We start from the raw sequence: 23,648 nt of genomic DNA, 5'->3' as shown, positions 1-23,648 counted from the left end.
CTTTGCATCCAGACCCCCTGACCAGCACCGGGAAGGAAGATGCCCCAGCAGGGGAGGAGAAGGGAGTTGTGTATCAGCAAGGTCCTGCAGCACCTGCAGACAGTCAGCCTTCGGGGGTGAAGAAGTTGAGGAAAGGTACGGATGGAGATGAAGCAGTGGCTTCAGCTTGGGAAAAGTAGTCCGGGCACTGGAAAACTTTCCAGCTGGGGTCTCCTGCCCTCTGGGGTGTGGGGTCAGGGGCCGCAATGCATGTGACACTCAGGCCATGGTTTCGGGCCCTGCACCCTTTCCGTGGATGCTCCGCGACTGGCCCTCCTGTCACGTCTTCCTTGCTGTGACTAAGTTACACCCAGGCGCTCTCTGAGGGTGTGAGCCAGCAGAACCCCTGCCCCCCAGTGACTTGCTAGATGACTTCTTGCTTGGTGATAGTTGGCTGGGGAATGGCAGAGGGGGGCTTGACAATGGTGGCAATGGCTCCTGGCAGGAGCTTGTAGGGTTCAGACCCGGAGCCACTTGGCGGAGATGGCTGTGGAGTCTCAGGGGTGGCTAAAAGGAGAAAGGAAAGAAGTTGCTCAAGATTCCAGCCTTTGTGGGAATAACTGGAGAGCCCCGGGGAAGCTCTTCCAGCTGCTGAGACAATGATATAAATTAGATGATGGATCTAATCTCTAAGGCTGCTGTGGCTCAAACTTCTAGGAGTCCCAGACCCTAGAATCTACATTCTGTGAGGTCTTCCCATCCATCTGTCCACCATTCGATATGGAGACTCAGGCTGCTTTTCCCAGACCAGGGCCCAGGTGTGACAGTTCCCAAAGGCAATACGGTGTGTGATAAAAATATTCTGACTTGGAAGAAAGAGCAGTGATTGAGGCCCTGGGCTAACGGGCCCAAACTGGCATTTCTTCAGTATTTAGGAGAAGAATGGTACAAATGAAAAGGCTTCATTCCCATCACAGGTTGGGTGAATGACTTTCACCAGCTCGGCTGCTTTCATTTAGGAGACAACTTTCTCACAGCCAAGCTCAATGAAATCCCTTTCATCCCAGTGGCTACCTCATCTATTGATGATCCTGTTCTTTGAAGAACTTGGCCCAATGACCAACTCAGCCACTGGAGACATCCCCTCAGATGATGGCCTAGCCCAGTGGGCAGTCCTACTTAATTGCCAGCCTCTTTCAACTGCCCAAAAGATGGCGTCATCCATCTGGCCAGCCCTATTTCAATGAACTTGCACCTAATGGACGATTTCATCTAATGGAATTCTCAGCCAACAAGTGTCCTCAATGGCCCCTTCACCTAGTGGATTGCCTCAGTCAGGAGACATTGTCAGTCACCTTGCTGAATATACAACCTCACTGAATATACAGCTTTAAATAACAACAACCTCTCCCTCTCCAATTCCCTACTCTGAAACACATAGAACTATGTTCCTGGTTCCACCCTCTAGACACAATCTTCTCCTGCCTCCTTTCTTAGACCCCTCCTTACCCCCTGCAGGGTAGACCCCAGTCTGCCCACCTGCCTGCCCCCTGGGTCGGGGCCACTCACACATCTGTCCATTGCTGAGGTGAGAGGGCATCGTGTTGGCAACTATGACATTGGTGCCCATGTGTTCCTGCATCAGGTGAGGGTGCAGGGGGTGGTGGGCGTGGGGTGCATCACTGGCAGACCCTGTAGATAGAAAGGAGGACATCAGTCAGGACTGGAAGTCTTGGAAAAGGACCACAGCCTTGCGGCGCCATTTTCCCCCAGTGTGGCATCAAGACCAATGGAGTGTCTTTTGGGTGCGTATTCCTAGGTTAGTAATGTAGAAATCACCAGGTGTGTCTGTGGGCTTCATGACTCGAAAGAAACCGGGCACTTCTGAGTTTAAATGCAATGAGTAGTCTCTTTGGTCGCATAGTAAAATGAGCACTAATTGCTGAGCACCTGTCCTGTGCTGGATACTGGCTTATAGCACTTTCAACTCTTTACATAATTTCATCCTCCTGCTAGTCCTAGAGAATGGGCACCATCTTTATTCATTCTACAGACGAGATGACATTATCCAGAGAAATTATCTCACCCAAATGTGTCTGGCAAACAGACCACAACTCCTGATCCTGGCGGCAGTGGGGTGACACCTGAGCCACTACAACTGCCAGTTCACAGGGTCACTGTGAGAATGAGGTGAGTTCCTGCCTGACAGTCATTCTTGGGGGGGAGGGTGGTTGTCCCCTTGACAATTTCTGGAGATAGTTTTTATTGTGATTTCTGGGGAAATTCTACTCATATCTCACAGACAGAGGCCAGACATGCAGCTAAACAACATGCGGAACATCTGCACTCAGAGAACTGCGCCTCTCCAAACACTAACAGTGCCGCAGCAGAGAGCCCTGGCTCCATCTCGGGGTCTCCATGCCACTGCATTGCTTCCCAAGCCTCCAGTTCTACTTCTTGTGCTGAGGTTGTCACGCACTCCAGAAAACACGCACTCCAGAAAAAGTCCTTCAACCCTGTGGAGGGGCTAGAACTGATGGCCCACTTTTCTCTAAGGGGTGGTCATGGTCTGTGGTTAAAGTCACTATCCCTCAGCCAACCTCAGCTCTGGCCCAGCTATCCTTCACAGGGAACATTATCAAAGCTTTGTCCGCTGCATCTCCGCTTCATCGCTTTCCCATTTGCCCATTGCTTACTCTGCGGTACCCTCCCAACCTGGTTTCCACGATCCAAATCCTCTGATGCTGCTCTCAACAAGAGGACTGAGACCCTGCTTGCTTCCACTCCCCTCCCTCTCTCCTAGTCCTTCATCAACTTCTAACTTCCATCCCTTCCCCAACCCTCCCCTCCTTTCCTCCTCCCTTACCTCGTTTAATGCCATTGTAACCCTGTCCTCCTGAAAACATACCTTTTCTTGGATTCTACGTTTTCCCATTTTTCTCCCATCCCCCGGCTGATCTTTTCTAAAGCCTTTTATGACACATCATTTCCTGACTCCTAATGCTGGAAAGCCCGAGGCTGTCTTTCCACTATTGCTGAACCATCAACTTATGTACTGAATGGTCTTGATAGCCCAGTTTGGATATCCAGCCCACCTCCCGTGCCAAGTCCAGAGTGGATCTTCTGGGTCATCTGCTCACCGCCCTAACCCAGGCTCAAGTCTTTCCCCATCTTCCTTGTTAGTAAATTCTTCCACCACTGTTTTGGTCACTCAGAGCAAACATGCAGACTTAACCCTTTACTTTTTCTTTTCTGTCACTCCCCTGCTTCAGCATCTGCTGCATCCAGAGAGTCACTCCTCTTCTGCCTGCTCCACTCCCACAGTCTAAGCCACCATCGGCTCAGATGGTAGGAGAGAGTAACATTCCTGGGTGCTTCCACTGCCCCCTGACCCCCTGTAATTCACTACTGACTGGAAGTCAGATTAGTTCGTTTAAAATTTTAGTTTAATTTTCAGTCTCTTTACAAAAGTTGCAGAGAGAATAAAATACAACCCCGCCTTTTCCTTCCTGTCTTCCCTCCTTCCCTTTCTTTCTTCTTCCTTCCCCACCTTCTTCCTTCCCCTTCCTTTCTTCCTTCTTTCCTCGTTCCCTCCTCTCCTTCCTTCCTTTCCCTCATTCTTTCCTTCCAAAGTCTCCCTGTATTTCCCAGGCTGCCTCACAAGCCTCCCTGTTCCTGGAATTACACAGATTTGCTCCTATATAAAACTCATTTTTTTTTTCAAGTCAGGGTTTCTCTATGTAACCCTGGCTGTCCTGGAACTCTGTAGACCAGGCTGTCCTGGAACTCAGAACTCAGAGATCTGCCTGCCTCTGCCTTCCAAGTGCTGGATTAAAGGTGAGGACCACCACTGCCTAACCTAAAACCCAAATGTTTGATCCTGGCTCATCAAGCCCTGTTTATGACTTGGTTTCCAGCTGATTTCCACCTTCATCTCTTCCAACTATCTCATCTCACACGTAAATCTTACCTCAGAGCCTGGAACAAATGATTTCTGCTTGGAATGTTTTCCAAGATTTTAAAATCCAGTAATTTTCACCCATCAGTCTTAGACACCACTTCAGGGAAGCATCTCTTGGTTGACTCATCTAAAAAGCCCTCCCATGACCTGTCTATTCTTATTTTTATTTTTGGTTATTCATTTGGTTATTGTCTATTTCCATGACATTCTCGCCTCCTTACAACAGTGACTAACTGACTCAGCTAGACCCTCAGTGTCCGAACAAGTGGACCTCTGTCCTTATCTCCATTTTTCTTTCTTGATGAGAAACCGAGGTCCAACAGACAAGGCAGATTGTCCAAGGCTCCCATGGAGGAAGCAGTGGAGTCTAGAGGCTAGCTCAGGTTCACAAGATGCCTGTCTCCCAAGAGACAGCACTACAGATTTACAGAGACGACCTGTCCCCCCTCCCCCCCACCACCCGGGTGCTACAGACCTCCAAGCAGCATCTCCTGAAGCAGGTTGTCGATCTTGGCCATGCCAAAGAGCTTGATGAACTGGATCTGTTCGATCATCTGCCAGGTGATGCTCTGCAGGGTCGGCAGCAGCAGCAGCAGTTCGCCAAAGCGGCCCCGAGAGTCGTACTGGCGGTCGTTAATGTAGTCCTCCAGGCTCACCTGGACCTGCGACCGCAGCCGCTTGATCTTGCCCGGGTCACTCAGGCCCTTGGCGTCTGCAATGGGAGAAGTGGTCAGGAAGGACCAAATCCCCTAATTTGTAGGCCCTAATTGGACTGCTTATTGACCTTGGAATGCAAGGAGTCTTTTTAAAATTAATTATTATTAATGATTTATTTTTATTTTGTGTGCATTGCTTACATCTATATCTATGTGAGGGTGTCAGATCCCCTGGAACTGGAGTTTTTTGAGAGCTGCCATGTGGGAGCTGGGAATTGAACGCGGGTCCTCTGGAAGAGCAGTCAGTGCTCTTAATTGATGAGCCATCTCTCCAGCCCCATGAACACAGAGAATCTTAACCAGTGCTGGGACAAGAATTAGGGTCCTGGATAGATAGCTTACTCTAGAACAAATAGTGGCTTCCTAGACAAGGCAGAAAAAGATACGAAGCCTGGTGCAGCACATTATAACCTCACTTTTCTTTTAAATTTTCTTATGCTGTGCTAGGGATCAGACCCAGTGTCTTACACACACCAGGTGAATGTTCTGATATCAACAGGCCCAGTCTCTCCTTGTCTCAGGCAAGGGGAAATAAGGAAGACTTGGCCAGCTCATGCAACCAGTTGCCGGCAGAACCTTGATGTGAACTTGGGGTTCCTGGACCACAGATAAGGTTCCACCATCTAGACCCTGCACTTGCCACATCAAGATATTCTCCCCTCCCTTGCCTGCTGCCATCTGTCACCTGGGGACTCAGCTGAGGCTTCAACTCCTCCTACAGGAAGAGACCCCACCCACACTTTGCACTTTTTTTTTTTAATTCAGCCAATCGTCTTTCATGGAATGCCTGTTCTATACCAGCCTGGATTAGGTCCCCTGCCCTCAACTAAGCTGCTGACTCTTCCTTGGGGCCAGTAATATTACATCTGTCACGGAGCAATGACTATCCTCCCCAGCCCCGAGCTTTGCACCACAGGACTAGAACTAGACTCTTGCCCTCTGGGAAATGGGGAGTTGCATGCAGAAAGCAAGACTGTGAATTGGAAAGACATATATAAATTAACTTAACCGTCTGAAGTTCAAATCTGCCCTGCAATCCCAGCACTCGGGAGGTAGAGGCAGGCGGATCTCTGTGAGTTTGAGGCCAGCCTGGACTACAGAGTGAGTTCCAGGAAAGGCTCCAAAGCTACACAGAGAAACCCTGTCTCCAAAAATAAAAAATAAAAAATAAATCTGCTCTGCAAGTTTCTAGTTGTGAGGCCTTGCTTGAATCAATCAGTCTCTCCACACTTCCATCTTCTCCTTGTTTGAAGTGGGGTGAAGATGGTTCCTATCTCACAGGTATTGTGTTGTATATAATCTGGATGAAATGTTTAAAACTGTGCACCCGGGAGCCCTCAATAAAAGGTAGTCATTTTCCTCTTGGCTGCTTTTATTGGTAGAGGTCATCTCTGTGAAATCAGGGACCAGCACCAAGGACAGCGCCCAGCACCAAGGACAGCGCCCAGCACCCATCGCCCAGCAGGTCTACACTCTGGCAGGTAAGAGAGGAGTCTCAGATAATGAGAAACAAAAGCAGGCTTTGCACAAAGATTTGACAACAGACATACTGTGCAAACTCAGGACAAGAGTCAGCTCAGTCAGCAGGGAGAGGACAGAGAGAGCCTGAAGGGAGAGGACGCAGCATCCTCATCCTAACAAGAGAAGGGGAGACGATGTTGCCCGAAGCTGACAGGATAAGAAGGAAGATGACATGGGAAAAGCAAAACCCAGGCCTTTGCAGTCTGTGCCCTGCAAAGTCCTTCCTTCCTGGGAACCCTAGTCTGCCTCACCTACTCAACCGGGTTGATGAAAATGACTTCTTCTGGTTGACATGACAACACAAGAGGTTGTGAGCCTATCAGGAATGTGACAGCAGGTCTGGGGATGTGAAGGACAGGTTGGGAGGTATGAACGGTACCTGGGTCGAAGAAGATGATGGCTTTGAGGCAGGCATACTCATTGTCATCAATCTGCAACTCCTGGAAGGGCAGGACCAGCTCATCGAGGATGCGAACGGACACACGGCTCATCTCTGCTAGCTCTGGGCAGTGCCGAGGGACGATGTAGTCATTGCCTGGATGAGCGGAGGGGAGAAGGTGGGGCTGTCACCTTGGTTGACCTCTATCACCCCTGGTTGTGATTGACAGTTAAGAGTGTGCCTGGTGCTCCTGGAAGGAGCTACTGGGGTCACCGTGCCCATTTTACAAATCAGAAATTTGAGGCCAATGGAGGAAGGCGAATACCTGAAGTTCTGGGTGAGCTAGGTATTAGCTTTTTCAGAGGCCTTTCATGTTCCCCCAGACTCCTTTAACCTGCAGGACTGAAGATGAAGGAAAAGCCAAGGCCCATTGGGAGGCACTAAAGCATCAAGGTCAAGGGACAGATTCCGGAATTGGGTCACCCCATCTGAATGGCTGGGTATGGTTAGGTAACATATTTGACTTATTTGTGCCTCAGTTCCCTCATCTATAAAAATGGGAATATCTAACAACTATCTTGGGGATGTTGTATTGAAAAAGGTTATAAACATTTGTCTGGCAGTTACCATAGTCCTTGACATATGGGGCACATTACACACGAATTCCCAATAATAAGTATGTCCTGAAGGCCCAGGTGACACGGGCTGGGGGGGAGGGGGGCACTGTACCATTCCCAGCCACCTTTTTTTTTCAACCCCAGAAATAACTTTGAAATGTACTGGAAATTTCAGGGACAACGGATTGCTCCCTAGCATGAAGGCCAGGAGAAGCCCTCTCCTGTACCTGTGTTCCCTACATCTGAAGCCGGGAACCACCCGGGAGCTGGGTTCTGGAACCTTGTGCTTTGGTCAAGTTTAAGAACAGGGCTGGGCTACATTTTTTAAAATTTTACTCTGGTGCTGGGGGTAGCCACATGTGTCTACCACAGAGTTACACCTCCAGGCTCCCTTAAAAGTTTTCTAAAATTGCATTTTATTTATTTATTTATTTATTTATTTATTTATTTATTTATTTATTTATTTATTTATTTATTTTTGGGGAGAAGTCTGTGTGTCTCAGTGTGCACGTGGAGGTCAGTGCACAATCTCAGGAATTGGTTTTCTCTTTCCACCATGTGGGTCCCTAAGCCCGAACTCAGGTTGTAAGTCTTGGCAGCAGGTGCTATTCCCACCCGAGCCATCTTGCCAGCCCAAGGTTTTGCTAGTGCACCCTCAACTGATAGTTGCTAGATTTTTTTTAAAAAAAATTATTTTTTATTTTAGTTGAAGATAGGGTCATGTTATATTTCTCAGGCTCACTGAACCCTCCATATAGTTCACCCAGGCATGTCTTGACCTTGTAAACTTCCTGCCTCAGCTTCCTAAGTAGCTGGGATTACTGGTTTGCAACAGTATATCCAGTTTGGGATGTTTCTGATCTGCCCACCTGGTCCCTATGTGTTACAATGGAGATACTCTTCCTTTGTGGGTGTACCAAGCTAGGTTCCGCCCCTCAAGCTCTGTCTGGGACCAGCAGCCTCCTCACCTAGGAGCAGCACGTCCTTGAACACCATGGATCTCTTGGTGGCTCCGAGCAGCAGGTGCTCACCGGCATGGGCTCTGAGCAAGGCTACCTGGAAGAGAGAAGGGGTGAAGCCTAGCATCTGCACCCCAGGAAGGCTGCTCATAGTCAGGTCAGCAGCCTTTGCAAGTCAGCTCTGTGTCCCTCTGCCTTTACTGGTCTGAGCTCTGAAAAACACAACCTCTGCCCTCCTCCCATGACCGATGAGACAAGGAATGTAGAAAGGATTCTACAGAGACCAGGAAGGTGGAATGCGCTCTCCAAACCAGGGCACCTCCTGTTCACTCTGCTCTTGAACTCGTGTCTCCATCTTTGGGCAAGGAGCTGTGCCCTGGCCTCATCAGGACACAGGCCATACCCTATGTGCATGCCTCAGACCAGATTTTCAGGCGTGTTGGGTTGTCCCAGATGTTTTAAAATTGTGGGTTCCAAGTTTCTACAAACACGCCAGTTACAGGGAGCTGTTAGGGCCCTTCAGGGAAAGTCATAGTCTTGGGTTCAGCTACCAGTGACCCTGATTCTGTATGTATGAGCTGGACCTGGGATGTGCAGGCAAGGAGCTTCCCTGTTGGTTCCAAAGCTCCACTGAGTTTGGAAGTCACTGGTGCTAAAGATCTCCACAGTGCCTATACTGCTGACACTGTAAGATTCTGGGACTTTCAGAGAATCTGCATGAGCTCCTGCATGGATGTCTGTTCTTAGAGTGTTGTCTCGCTAAGTACAGGGCATCACCAGGCCCTGTCTTTTCATAGCAGTCTGTGAAGACTGAAGTTTGAGGTCAAGTCTGGCTGCTTCACTGGACATTGCCTGTGCTTTAGAGCCATTGCTCTTAGCGCTTGTGTGAAGATCAAAGAATGGCAGCGGGCTGGTAGCCCTGGAGATCTGTGTACTTGGTGTGAGGCTGCAGGTAGACAGTCATGCTGGGAGGGTCAGGTGCTGCTGCTCTGTGCTCATCCCTTTGATGGCTCATTCATTTTTAGTTGTCAAATATTAGATGCCTGCAATGTGTGATTCTTTTAAAACATGTTGTTGTTGTTGTTGTGTGTGTGTAGGTCACAGAACAGCGATTTTCTCCTTCCACGCTGTGGGTCCTGGGAATCAGCCTTGACAGCAAGCGCCTTTTCCTGTTGAACTGTGTCTCTCCAGCCCTCCTAGCCACTCAGACAGTGTGGGGACACAACAGTCTCTGAGCTCATAGAACTGTCAGGCTGAGAGAGTGAGGGGAAAGGATTGATAAAGTAGGCAAGGAAACAGGGGGAGGATGCTGCAATGGGCAAGAGAAGGGGAGGAAAAGAGGGAGAGGGAGAAAGAGAGATGGAGGGAGAAGGGAAGGGAACACAGGGTATTGAGACAAGAGAGGCTGCGTCGATGGGAGCGCAGGGCAAGCCTCTTTAAAGAGGCAACTTGCTGAGCAGCCAGAGGATCCTTGGAACACAGCGAACACACAGATCTTTATTGAAACAAGTGAAGGAAAGAATGGAGAGGGGAGTGAATGACTGAGCCAGCACCGCTGACTTCCTCCCAACTCTGGTTCCTGCTGAGCCCACCTGTGTGTGGTGACCCCTGTCCACTCCACCATGGCTGGAACCCACGAGATAAACCAAAAGTGGGAAGGATGGGAAAGCTTGGAGGTGAGACACTATTTTTTGTGAGCAATGGGAAGGGACAGAGCTCATCATGTTCATCACTGAGTGTACTCTACCTGGGAGGCACCGTGGTGCTCTCAACCATTAGCTCTTGGCTCTCAGACTGCAGAACAGAGGACTGAATCAAATCCCAGTGTGGTGGTTGATGTGCTCTGGGCTTTAAGCCAATGGCTTTCTCTTTCTATGCCTTAGTCCCCTTATCCAGTCAGACCTGGCCTTCTAGACCCAGGAATTGGCTATCCAGGTATAACAAGAAGATGGGCCCTTGAACAATGGAAGTGTGGGTCCCTAGGAAGGCCATGTCCTCGAATCTCAGAGGTGGCGTTAGCCATGCTAGACAATATGGTCTCCTTATGTATTACGAATAGGTTCCCAGTTCCAACCCTCAGACATGACAGCTGTGGGGTGTGGGCAGGCAAGGGGGCATTAATGATTGGCCCGTGTTACTGGCCACCCATCACTGCCCTCAGAGAATGCTCTGAGCTCCAGCCAGAGAGGTTTGGGTGGGAAACAGAGGTTAACAATTGCTCAGCTTGGGGGTATCTTGTTGTCCTGCTAAGTTCCTGGGAAGGAACAGGCGGGGTTAAACATTAATTCAGGCTCTCCAGCAGAGGGACAGGGGCTAACACACGAGGAGGGGTGGGAGAAGCCGAGGACGGCTTGGACAAGATCCCTGACTGTCAGGTCCAGACCCAGGAGGAGGCTGAGGGGCAACCATGCCAGTGTCGACCTAGAGTGCCCCGTGACTTTCTTATAGGTGTTTGAAGAGGCTCGGGAGGACCTGGCTTCTGCAGAGAGGAACAACGGTGAGACTGGGTGACTTCTCTGAGGCACTGAGCTTGTATGCAGCCAGGCGTGGTGGCGCACACCTTTAATCCCAGCACTTGGGAGGCAGAGGCAGGCGGATCTCTGTGAGTTCAAGGCCAGCCTGATCTACAGAGTGAGTTCAAGGCCAGTCTGGGCTACATAGTGAGACCCTGTCTGAAACCAAAAAATAATCCCCCAAACAAATAACAACAAGACACGAGATGCTGCAGTATCAAACTTGTGGGCAAAGAGCTGGGGCTTTCAATGTCAGGAAGATGGTTGATTCCCTCCCCATTACCCAGGCAGGGAAAATGTCTGCGGAGGCCAAGGGGTGTGTGTGTGTGTGTGTGTGTGTGTGTGTGTGTGTGTGTGTGTGTGTGTGTGTTGGGAGCCATAGGATGAAGCATTTCAGAAACTTATCCATCCAAAGACACACACAGCCCTCCACCCCTGCACTTCCCCTTCCTGGACCCATTTCGGGAGTCCAGAGAAGGTGCCTTGGATATAAAATGCTGACAAACCATCTTGGGGGAAAAGCAAGAGACTCAACCGTGGGGCAGATGGCAGAGGTCCGGCTGAACTGCTGTTGCACCATCCTGGACTTTTCAAATAAGAACGGCCCCAGTTCTGACAACACTCTGGAGAGATAACTTCCACTTGGTAGATAAGAACGCTGGGCCTTGGAGTGAAGTAATTAGTCCCAAATCACCCAGGGAACTGGTCTTAAAACCAGAGCTTAAGCCAAATCTCCTGATTCCCGGTTTCAGATCCCTGTCAACACCTCCAGGAATGCTGAATGATGCAGTGGTTAAGAGTCTGGACTTTGGAGCATCTCTGGCTGGTTCTAATCCCACTTATGTTGATTACTGGCTGTGTGACCTTGAGTAATTTACTTAACCTCTCTGTGCCCTGGTTTCCTCACCTGGAAGATGAGAAACATTCCTATTTCATAGTCCTTAGGGAGACTGAGCTAATATTTGTAGAATGACTTAAACAGTTCTGGGAACACATGAGTGATATGTATCTCATTGAATAAAATCAAATCAGCCCGAGGCTATGTCTTTGGTAGGTCAGCTGGACCCTGATGGCCCCGTGTCCGCCTCTGGTCCCAGCATACTTGTCCTTACCTGGTCATCTAGAAGGAGCTCACAGAAGGCCGGGATGTACTTGGCCCACTCCACCAGAACCAGCAGCTGTTCCTTCATGGACTCACACACGTCTGTAATGTTGGCGATCTTCTTGGCCCGAATGTCGCCGTTGATCCCAGAGATGGGAGAGGTGATCTATGGGAGATAAGGAAATGCTGGGAGTGGCACGTTTTCCCTGCACTTCCTGTCCCTTGCACGGAGCCCATTCCCTAGGAAGTCCTCTGTCTGGTGGCAGCTGGACTGCATTGTACTGACAGGTCAGTAAGAAGCTCTGAGCCAAGGGACAGGGAGGACTCATAAACAGGGAGCACTCTGTTTGGACTGCCACCCGCTGCCTGCCCTGCCCCCATCTCTTCTAGCTCCTCCGAGTCTCAGGAATCCCTTGGGTGTAAAAGAGGAACAAGGCATCACTCTCATCTCGTACATGAAGTCACCATGGCCCAGAGCAGCACTGTGTCTTGCCTGAGGTCACCTGGCCAGGGGTTGGCTGAGCCCATTTGCCACCATATTGCAACGGTTACTTCTTTTTGGTAGGACTACTCTTGAGCCCTCAAGGAGAGCAGTTTGTGTGGCCTGGGAACGGGCCATTGAGACGAACTAGACAGTGCCCCCAGGATGCCAGACCTAGGTTCCAGCTCTATCTGTCACAAAACCAGTGTGTGGCACTGGGTTCAGTTTTCTTCCTGCGGTATCTGTGACCCTTTCCATGTGGGGGTCTAGGGTCTGGTAGGAGGATGCAGAGGTAGAAGTGAGTTCCCCCTGAAGGGAGCCCAGGTAGGTGAGAGGGTCCTTGGTACCTGCTGAGACAGGACCTCTGCCTGCAGGAGCGCATTAATGGACGGCAGGCTGCTGTCCTCGTAGCTTGACCTCCGCGTGCTGATCCGGTCCCGTTCATTTTGGACGGCTACGAGGAAGCAGAGAGAGGTGAGGAGGAGCACTGAGGGCCGGGGGGATGTCCCACAACCATTAAGGAATTGGGAGATATGGGAGGAGAGGGTTCAACCTGGACTGGGGTCACCAGAGTGCTACAGGTGGACATTTACCGTGTGTGTGTGTGTGTGTGTGTGTGTGTGTGTGTGTGTGTGTGTGTGTATTTGTGCACACACACGTGAGCATACATGTGCCATGGTGCATGTGTGGAGGTCCAAGGACAAATTGTAGGAGTTGTAGGAGTTGGTTCTTCTACCATGTGGGTCCCAGGAATGGTCAAATCAGGTTGTTGTCAGGCTTGGTGACTGATGTCCCACTGAGTCATTTTGCCTGTCACATGTGGGATTTTTTTAACTCAGTTTGCAAAGCTTGCTAGACACCAAAACTTCCCTCTGCCCTATATACAATGAGAAGACGGAAGACCTCACAGGCCACCCGCAGAGGCAGGTCGGTGACAAGTCCGTGGAGGGTGGATCACAGTCTGAGTAGTACAGTGAGAATCTGCCACTGCCCCAGATCCACGATCCTGCTTGCAAGCCGGTTGGTCCCTCCCCTTCCAAATGAGCAACTCTTTTCTCCTGGTGACGCAGGAGTGACCCTGAGATTCCTGAGTGCTAGGCAGAAGTCCTGGGTTGGGACTTGGAGGCCCAGCTGCCCTAGGGGACTGTCTGCTGGGAGGAATCCTGCTCTCTAGGCTAACATGGGAGAACGAGGGGTAAGTAGTCTCTTTCCTTCCCACACCAGGAACTCTCCAGAATCCAAGAACCAAAGGCCTTGTCTCCTAGACCTCCAGCCCACCCTCCAGCCCTAGCTGAGCCAGTGGAGGCCTAAGGTATCAGACGTCCTCTCACTGTCCACCTGTCCCCTGGAGTGTAAGGGCTTCCTATGGGAAGGAGTGGGAGCGAGGCTGCATAGATCTCTCACTCTGTGATGGTGGGGATACCTCCCCCGGGGCCTCTGTTTGCCCGTCTATCCAAAGCTCCTTCCCCTCAGCCTGCTCCCTGCCTTGTCTCAGGAACTGGCAGGCAGTGTCTTCCCTGCACACAGACACCCTCCCACACACTGGTTCACAAAGACCTGCTGGAATTGTCATCACAAGCAAGATCTTGTTCTGCTCCTGAAGGCCCCACCACTCTCCCAGGGGCTGGACCAGGCCCTCCTAGAGTTCCTGAGACCCGAGGCTCCTGGCTTTACCTTTTGGGGTTGAGCTGCTCTCAGGGATCCCTCTAAACATATCCAGGTCCCATGTCACAGTCTGCTCAGAATGGATGTCACACTCTCTCATCATAGCTCCTTTGGATGCACCCCCTCAACTCCCTGTTACTATTTCCCTCTCTCTCAGTCTGTCCCCAATACCTGCCTCTCCCTACATCTAGACATCCACCCAGGCCACACATGTGCTCAGGGCCTTTGCCCAGCCATTCCTGGTGCCTTGAATCCCCTTTTCCATCACCATCAATGGTTGGAGAATGACTCGCTGGTTAAGAGCATGTACTACTCCAGGACCTGAGTTCGGATCCCAGAATCCATACTGGGTGGCTCACAAATGCTCTGCAGGAACCTGCACTCCAGTATGTGTGCATATACACACAATTAAAAATAAAGCACGTCTTTAAAAAAAATGTCACCAGCAGTGATGGCACACACCTTTAATCCCAGCAGAGGCGGGTGGATCTCTGTGAGTGCAAGGCCAGCCTGGTCTACAGAGTGAGTTCCAGGACAACCAGGGCTACACAGAGAAACCCTGTCTCAAAAAAAAAAAAAAAAATCACCTCAGATGCTTTTTCAACCTCCTTTGACACAGTGTTGTGCCCCAGGCTCTGCCCTCTTTTCCTGTTTAAATTTCCTCCAAGGTATCTATTGTAGCATTATTTGCTGAATTCTTTATTATCTAGCTCCAAAGCTCCAAGAAGGCAGATCTTCTTCCCTCTTGTTCACCCTGGCCCCTAAAGCACACCCTGACACATAGTAGGTATGCAATAAATATTTGTGGAGTGAAGATGTCACTGGATAAGACAGCATATGACTTCACTGAACATTCACACTCTACTCTGCAACTTCCTCTTGATTTCAGAATGTTGAGATCTAGAGCCGGGTGCAGAAGTTCATGCCTGTAATCCCAGCATTTGGGAGGCTGAGGCAGGAGGACATACCAGCATGGATTACAGATGTTGGGGCCTGGAAAGATGGCTTAGTTGATGAGAGCATGCACCACTCTTACAGAGGATTCGATTTCGGCTCCCAGCACCCACATCCATGTAGCTCACAACCACCTGTAACTCCAGCTCCTGGAGATAGAACACCCTCTTCTGCCTTCTAGTGCATGTACACATGAGTGCATGCACACACACACACACACACACACACACACACACACACCACCACCACCACCACCACCAACAACAACAACAACAACAACAACAATAATAATAAATTTAAAAAAGAAAAGGAAAGAAAACAGTGAGACCTTGTTGCAAAAACCCAGAAATAGAGAAGTCGGGAAGTGTAGGACAGAGCCCCTGAGGTGTACAAGTTCCCCACCGCACTGGTTGTACACAGCCTGCCACACCCCTCCCTGGCAACCCAGCCTGCCCTGTCGCCTGCCCCCACTGGGCGCTGCGGGGAGGCGGGCGGAATGAAAGGCTGCTGTCAGCAGCTGTGGAGAGAACTCCTCAAGGTTAGCCTGGCCTTATCAGCACCCGAGCCAGCTCAGTCACGGAATGATGTTTTCCTAATGTTTGCGCAGTATTAGCGGGGTCGGGGACCTAATGTAACTTCCATTGAATATTAACTACAGGACAGAGGTGGAGAGGATATGAGCCTGTCTTCCTAGAGAACCCTGGGTGGGCCCTGGGGGCTGAGCTGGGCTTGTGAAGAAGGTCCCACAGGGTGGGCCATGCTCCTCCTTTACTTCTTGGTCTGTCTCTGGCATGGCTTCCTGCTGCCAGGTGCTGGGCCCTTTTCTCTTGGGCCCAAGAGCCAAGGCTGGGCAAATGTCCCTCTCCCTGACGTTAGTCACAAGACAGAATTTTCCACCAGCTGTTTTCTTGTTCACCAATACCCCCCCCCAGGGGGGGCTCTCCCATCCCCAGTCTTTGCCCTCCAGCAAGCCCCTTGTGGGCTCTGTGGCATGTCCTCTGCCCAGGAAGGATCTGATGCTCTTCTGTGGTGTACCAGCAGGTTTCAGTCACCAGGAACAGAATGTGCCACCCTAAATGATCTCTCCAGATTTCAATCCAGAGAACTTGAAGGCTTCGTTCTCACAGCCTTGGATCCTAAACCTCACCCCACCTCAACCCACCCTATCACCCCTCTTGCCTCGATTTCCCTACCTGGGAATTGGGTAGATCTTCCTTTACTTGCCCTAACTGCTCTGGAAGCCTATTTCCAGCTCACTTTCTGGTCCTCGAGAACTTTAGGGTGTTGGTCCCTAAGTTATGTGCAGGAGAGGTTGACAGGAAAATAAGCAAAAACATGTCTCTAGTCACCTGGTCAGTGGCTTTGGGATCTTTCCATCAAGCTGAGGACATGTACTGGGGACTGTTAAGACTTAGGCAGAGCAAGCAATAGCCTTCTTAGCGCTTGCCCATGGTGGCCCAGAATGCTTTGCTCTCCTGATCTACTTGTGCTTCACAATCTCTCAAAAGTACAGGTGAGTGTGTATGTACACACACACACACACACACACACACACACACACACACACACACACAGAGGAGTGTTTACTGGCCCCAGCACTCTCTGTCAGTGACTCAGTGGCTTTCCTGTCCTCCCGGTAGAAGGTTTATTTCCCAGCCCAAGAAGCAAGCAGTTCAATTCAAGGCTGAGCTAAGGCTGGATGGGGTGGGGCTCCTCTTCTCTCAGGAGCTGGGATCTAGGGTCACTTGGGTCTGTGGATCCCTGGGACAAGTAGAGCCCAGAGGGGCCAGGAGTGTTCATCAGTTTGCCCCCAGAAACTGTTCAACAAAAGACATATGACACATGACCACATGCAGACTTACTAGTCAGCCATCTGCCTCACTGGACTGCCCGCTTTTCTCCCACGTGCTGATGATCATTCTACAGGAGAGGTTCATTCCCAAACACAATGCCCTATGGGCAGCCATTACGCTTAATATCACAGGGTACTGGAAAACAGTATCACCAGCCATTAAACTGAAGCCCTTAGGTTGTAGGCATTCATCTTGTGTCCAACATTCACACATGCACCACAGCCCCCTTCCACAAAACAGTCCTCAAAGAGGTGAGCAGGGCGCCGCACTCCCATGGGAAGAGGCTGGCATAGGCCTTTGAAAAAGTCCCAGCCCCCACATCAGACAAGCAGAGATCTGCCAGAATATGGTGTGTGTAGCAGGACCCCTGAGCTCTAATTTTCCAACAAAACTCCTGAGCTTGCACTGAGGATCTGCAAGGACCCTTCTGAGGGACAGGCAGTAAGAATAATCTCAGAAGGGGAGAGCAGAGACTGGGAAGGGAGGTTGTCACGCTTAGCTCGCCTTCCGTCTGGCTCAGCCCAGGATGGGCTGGAGCCCAGTGTGTGTGTGTGTGTGTGTGTGTGTGTGTGTGTGTGTGTGTGTGTGTGTGTTTTCCCACAGGACTAGACTGAGGGTCTGGCCAGGAGAGCACAGTGTAGGCTGGAAGTAAATATTAGCTGGGAAAAGTGAGTTGAGAGACGAGAAGAGATTTGAAAATGAATTCAAGTTATTTAGAAAAAAAGTTTAGAGTTGGGTTTTTTGTGAGTTTAAAAGGAAAGTAATTCTTTTTTTTCCTTTTTCCTCTCCTCCCTATTTTATCCTCTCTCTCTCCCCACCTCTGTCTGTGTGTCTCTCTGTCTGTCTGTCTCTCTTTCTTCCTCTCTCTCTCCCTCCCTTTCCCCTCTCTGTCTGTCTCTGTCTCTCTGTCTGTGTCTCTCTGTCTCTGTCTCTGTCTCTGTCTCTCTCTCTCTCTCTCTCTCTTGTAGGATGGAGCTGGCCCAGGGCCCTTCATGTTTGCTAGACAATGGCTCTGCTACCATGCTACAGCTCTGGCCACTGAAAACAATCCGTAAAGAGGCCTGGAGGGCCCAGTGTAGGTGGCCCAGTGTAGGTAGACCAGTGTAGGTATCACTGAGGTGCTCAAACAGCATGAAGTTGGGGGTGGGACCTCTACTCTTCCAGTAACTGCCATGGAGGCTTCTGCAAGGTGACTAACCACTGTGGTCCTCAGTGTCTTCTGCCATGAAAGGGGACAGTATTCATTCCAGCCTCACGGAGCTGTCCCAGGAATGAAAGAGGGAGAACCACTGGAGGAAGAGCCAGCTCCATGTCTGATGGCAGGAGTTGGCTGGGGCAGAGACTGTTCGGCAATTCCATCTCCGCCATCAGGGCTGGGATTGAGGCCGCATCCCACGGTTTGGAAGGGGAAAATTCTAGAGATTGTCTGACACCCAGGAATGAGGACTAAGGGGATTGGGGTGCTTGTCTTTGGACAGGACGCCCAGAATAGGGCCCTCTGGTGACATTGGTGAAGTCTTGGTGGCAGGCGCTTGGGTGTTTGCTGTGTGGTGTCCGACGCCTTTCCTAGCTTGCAGTATCCATTAGAAAAAGTACCCATCTTGGCTGCCTCATGGAGGTACAGGAAAGCCCAGTGGCAGTTGCTGGGAGCTGAAGTGAGTGAGTGGGAGCTTTATCTCTGGATCTTTCTCAAGACCAAGCCCAGCCACTCCCTGTGGTCAGATCCGCAGGCCCTCCCTCCTCTCAGCCATCAGCCAGTCATCCCAGGGCCTGTCACAGAGCCATAAAGTGTGGCTAGAGTTGTAAATGCCGGGTTGGTTGGAGCCGGGGTGCAGGTGGGGCAGGGGTGTAGGGAGGGCTGAGGCTCACCTTCCTTCTTCATGCCAGCCCGGAAGCACTTCTTGAGTCTGCAGTAGCGGCACTGGTTCCTCTTATCTTTGTCCACTACACACTGCCGGCTAAACCTGGAGAGGACATGGGATGGTGGGATGGAGAAGACACAGCCTCCCCCTCTTCGGGCAGAATGAGGACCCTGGCTGCTTCTGACCCTGACCCAGCTCCCAGCTTCCTTGCTCCATCTCTGCCCACTGCGAGTTCTAATGTTAATCCATCGGAAGCCAGAGGGATCTAGGGACTGTCTGAAAGTCCAATCTGTCCCGCTCAACATAGGAAACTGAAGCCCAGAAAGGTGACATGTGACTTTGATCACTCAGCTGACTGTCAGTGGAGCTGAGTTGGAAACCTTAGTCTCTTGAATACCATAGCATAACTATTTCCACCATATCCTGTGAGAGCCCACAGCCCACAGCAGGCTGCTGGCTTAGAGTCAGCAGTTGGCTCACAAAAAGTAAAGGCAGGGTTATGGGGGTGGATGAGTTTCAATACTGACTCCACTGCTCAGTTCAAGTTGGCTGGCTTCAGGTAAATTCCTAGCTCTCCAAGACATAGCTTCCTTGTCTACAAAACGAGGGTAATAATTGTGACACTTCAGAAGGGCATTGACAGGTGACAATGAGGTATTGTAGGTTTGGCATGGGACAAGGACTCAGTCAACCACTGCTAATATTTTACTGTTGTTATCCAAAATGAGATGCTTTTGAAAGAGGGATTGTCAGAATCTTGGGAGCGGGGCCACTGGGATAGGTGGAAAGGCTTAGGGCCAATGCCCTGTTGGAACCTAGTAAAAGTAGTATGTTGGAGAGCTGGTCCTATCCTTTCTAAGGTTGGTAGGCAATTGCTAAAGTAGCTGCTACCACCTGTGTCCACAGATGCTAACAGATCATCTTTGAAGGCCTGGAAGGCCAGATGCCTCAAGAGGGACCCCTGGAGGACATGAACCCCAACATATCCATTTCCCAGCTGAGTAAGGCGAGGCCCAAGCTGGCTCCTCACCTGCAGGAGTACATGTGGTTCTTCCTCACACTCCTCCTGAAGAATCCCTTGCAGCCATCACAGCTTGAGGCCCCGTAGTGTTTGCCCGTGGCCCGGTCTCCACAGATGGCACACAGGGCACTGACGCCCAAGCTGTTGGATGAGTTGAGGTTGGCGCCTTCAGATGGGGATGTGTCTGCACCAAAAGAGAGTGAGTGAGAACCCAGGAGGGGCAGAGAGTGAAGGGGGGGGAGCCTGAGACACAACGGGTTCTCCACAGCTGGGGGCTATGTCCACCATCCTTCGGCTCTCAGAGTCACCAATCTCCCAGTTGGGAGCTATGGAAGGGACAGCGACCACCCCTGTCTCTTCCTCATCAGGATAACCAGAACAGGGGTACCTGAGCTTAGCCCTAGACTCCACAGACTCCCCCAAGCAGGGGAAAGTTATACACCAAGAACATTCTTTCCTTTGCCTATGGGCCAGGTGCTGACAAGGGTCTGGGCAGATGCTGAACCCTCTTACCACAGATGAGAAGCCTTCTCCCAGTAAGAGTGTGAGCAGGGCACTCAAGACCTCTGGCAAAGGCGGCTTCAGCTTGTGAGCATTTGTGCCAATACCACCCTAGCTTACTTCTGGTCTGGACCAGCTCCTTTTCCTAGCTCTAATTTCACCTGGCCTCAACTTCCCTAACTATAAAAGGGATCAGTTTAACTGGTTTGGTTGGTTTTAGATTAAAGAAAAAAAAAGTCAGCAGAAGGTCTCTCTTTTTCTAAAAGCAAATCTTCCACCATAGATAAATTCTTTAGGATAATCTTTTCACTGGGGAGGTAAAAACAGGAGGATGGAGAATTTGAGTCTAGCCTCAGCTACATAGTAAGTACGAGGTCAGTCTGGGCTACCTCAGACATTGTCTCAAAAAAAAAAAATCACCCTTAGGAGATGATAAACTCTATAATAATTTCCCCAAAACAAAAGTGCATGCATGTTCACAACACACACACACACACACACACACACACACACACACACACACACACACACCACACACGAGACGCTGACTATGACCTTGGATTCCTAAGGGAATGTCCTATTGCAAACGGGAGAAGGTTGTGATATGTTAAAGCATTGACCCTGAAGCTTCACAGCATAGGATCAAATCCCCACTGAGCTTGTGGCACTGGGTTATTTCTTGTCCTTGTCCCCCACTTGTCAAATGGAGCATAGTCGTCTCCCCGAGCTGTTCATAGGCTCAGTGAGTCTGCTGGAAGTGCTTGGCATACACTAGGTTCTGGATCTGTGTCTGTGGACTAAGCGCTTCTCTCCAGAAGAGAACTGTCCCATCCCAGCAGGCATCTTGCAGCTGTTTCTCATCTCTGCTGCCTCCTGGCTGAACTCCTCCTAGGACTCCTGAATGTCCCGAGTGGAGCCCCCTCCAGCTGGTGAATTATTCCCAAGGCAGGGATAATTGTTAAGCTCCATTGGTGCCCTTTCTCCCTCAGCCTCTCCTCCCTCGACCCCCGGGGAGAGCTGAGCCCGCAACTCGGGCAGAGGCTGGCAAGGTGTCCTCTTGCTGGGCAGCCTGGTTTGGGCATAGTTAGCCGGATCATCTCCCCTGAGGTCAGTAGGCTACTTCCATTTCCAGGTTAAGAAGACTGAGGCTTGGAGAGAAGAGGGACTTGCCCAGTGTCATTACAGTGCTTCCAGACACAGGGACTGGGTTTATGGGGTGGTGTGCCGTGCTCAGCCACGCTGCCCATGCCTGGGCATCTGTGAGGACCCTTCTGCTGTTTCTGAATTGGGGATGGAAGGTGAGAGTAGATATCCTTAGAATCTTCTAGTCATCGGCTCAGGATGGACCCCAATCACTTTGGAAGACAACCTCCTATAACCCCAACTCCCATACCTCTGTGAGCTCCAGCAGGGCATACAGACCCTTCCATCATATGGAGAGTACTACAGACCACCCATGGTCGGGGCCAAGAAAAGCCCTTGTAACCCTTATACTGTGTACTACTCATCTCCATTTTACAGCTAAGGAAACTGAGGCTGGGGAGGAAGGGTTTTTCCAGAGATGGGAGTGACTGATATGTCCTCAGGACACTTAAGGGCTTGACTACAGGTGTAGGAGCACAGGACTCCTAGGTACTGAAGGGGCTGTGTGGTGGCCAGGAGTGTGACAGCACGTACTGTCCCTGTGTGTCACATGATACCGTCTCAGGGCAGAAGCAACTTATTCACCACCTCCAGTGTGTTTTTTCCCTGAGCACCTCCCCTGAACTGTCCACCCTTCTGAAAGCTTTGGCCAACAGAGTTGGGGTAAAGGAACCTATTTTTACATCGCACAAGAGACAAAGGAAAGGTAACGTGCCCAAGGTCACACCATGCACGGCACGAGATATTAGGGCCAGGCAGTGGGGGGACTGACCATGGACAGAGCCCACACGCTGTCTCCGCTCTCTAGCTGGATTGAGAGCACAGTTCTCCAGACCTGAGCCTGGTAGCCTGACATCTGCTGCAGGGTCAGAGTCACCAATGGAAGGTGGTGGCGGAACAGCCTCAGCCGGGTGCCATCTCTCCAGGGCTAGTCTGGAACCCGGTCCCCTCCTTTCCAGGAGCTTCCCATCCTCCACGAAGGCTACCTTCTCACCCCCTGGCAAAGAAAAACCATCCCCCCCTTACAGACATGTTCTCAGTGATACTGGAGTAGATGTTTGAACCAAAGTGACACACGCCGACAACAGAATTGGCTCAGAGATAAACACACATGCTACTGATGTGAATACCAATGTTTGGTATATAGTAATAATTAAGACCTTCGTAACATAACCCTGGTATTTTGCGAGGCTGGAGCACAGGATCCCAAGTTCCAGGCCAGCCTGGGAGTATGTTCTAAGTTTCAGGCCAGCTCAGGAACATATACTCTGCATTTGAAAAAAAAAAAAATCGGGTGTGGTGGTACACCCCTTTAATCCCAATATTTGGGAGGCAGAGGTGATAGGATCTCTGTGATTCTGAGGCCAGCCTGGTCTATGTAGTGAGTTTCAGAACAGCTATAGCTAGGTAAAGACCCTGTCTCAAAGTAAAATGTAATAAATGAGAACCCGTGCGACGGAACTACACGACTGTGTGCATCAGAGAGCGCTGCACAGGGTTTATATGCCCATGCGCATATGCAAAATGCCGTGCAGGGCCACCAGTACGTCCACAAGGCCACATTCACGACATGTCAGGCCCATGACCCACATTCACAGACACTATACATACACTCATATACGCAAGCATGAAAAACAAAATCCTGGGGAGAGACAAGCACAGACCGTTCAACAAACCCATACAGATGAAGCCTGGACACAAACCTCAGAGGGCGGACAAACAGGCAGCTGTATGCTTGGATTTGCCATGCCACCCCTGCACTTACATGGACACCTAGGGTCATGCATGTAAACCACACCTCGGTGTGGCCTTTCTAGCTGGGAAGCCTGAAAATTCCACTTCCCCCCAACCCCGAACTTGTTTCCCTGAAATGTAGCCATGACCCCTGTCACCATCTCTAGGAACAGGACAGGCCTTTTGTAGCTTGCACATAGGCCCAGGGGCTTGAAGAAGGGGCCATGTTGAGTGGGATTTCTGCAGCTACACAGAGGAAGCTCACCATCATGGCCTGCTGCTGTAACATGGTAAGGAAGGCGGCGTGAGATCCCGGGGCCTAAGTAGGGAGGATCTGGGGAACGTTTCTGTTGGAAATCCACCTCCGCAGGCCTCCCTCACCCAGAATGCCTCTGGCCGCAGTACGTGGGCCCACTTGCTTCACCTGGCAACACCTGTAGGAGCCTATAGGACCAACCTACAATTTCCAGTATTTCTCCTCCCATCCCAAAGTCCAGTGCCAAAGATCCACTCCATACCTGGGCACAACTGCCCCCACCTACCATTGCCCATGGTCAACACCTGCACATTTTCAAACTCCAGGGTGGTGTAGGCTGGGTCCAGAGCGGCACTGTAGTCAGCCATATCCATGTCGACGAGGGTTTTAGAGAGTCGCATTCTCCCCTACCCACAGCTCAGCCCCCTGTC

The 23,648-nt window shown here is 50.7% G+C and overlaps 1 protein-coding gene across 2 annotated transcripts; it reads right to left on the bottom strand.

Annotated features, from left to right (window-relative positions):
* Positions 1-403: 403 nt before the first annotated feature.
* Hnf4a (hepatocyte nuclear factor 4 alpha) lies at positions 404-23,618 on the bottom strand. 2 transcript variants are annotated; one of them, XM_052724914.1, is made up of 10 exons: positions 23,504-23,618; positions 19,593-19,767; positions 18,570-18,664; positions 12,576-12,682; positions 11,758-11,913; positions 8,142-8,229; positions 6,557-6,712; positions 4,416-4,652; positions 1,519-1,671; positions 404-546 (listed from the first exon to the last, which is right to left on the bottom strand). In XM_052724914.1, the coding sequence occupies exons 1-10, from the start codon at positions 23,616-23,618 to the stop codon at positions 404-406; spliced, it is 1,425 nt and encodes a 474-aa protein (XP_052580874.1). The 2 variants fall into 2 exon arrangements, with proteins under 2 accessions (XP_052580874.1, XP_052580875.1); XM_052724915.1 differs by having other exon boundaries at positions 1,549-1,671.
* Positions 23,619-23,648: the final 30 nt, after the last annotated feature.

This window comes from Peromyscus californicus, unplaced genomic scaffold (genome assembly GCF_007827085.1).
Source record: "Peromyscus californicus insignis strain IS unplaced genomic scaffold, ASM782708v3 Scaffold_7__1_contigs__length_154581171, whole genome shotgun sequence".
Taxonomy (NCBI): Eukaryota; Metazoa; Chordata; class Mammalia; order Rodentia; family Cricetidae; genus Peromyscus; species Peromyscus californicus.
This window is presented reverse-complemented; position numbering and strand designations above follow the sequence as displayed.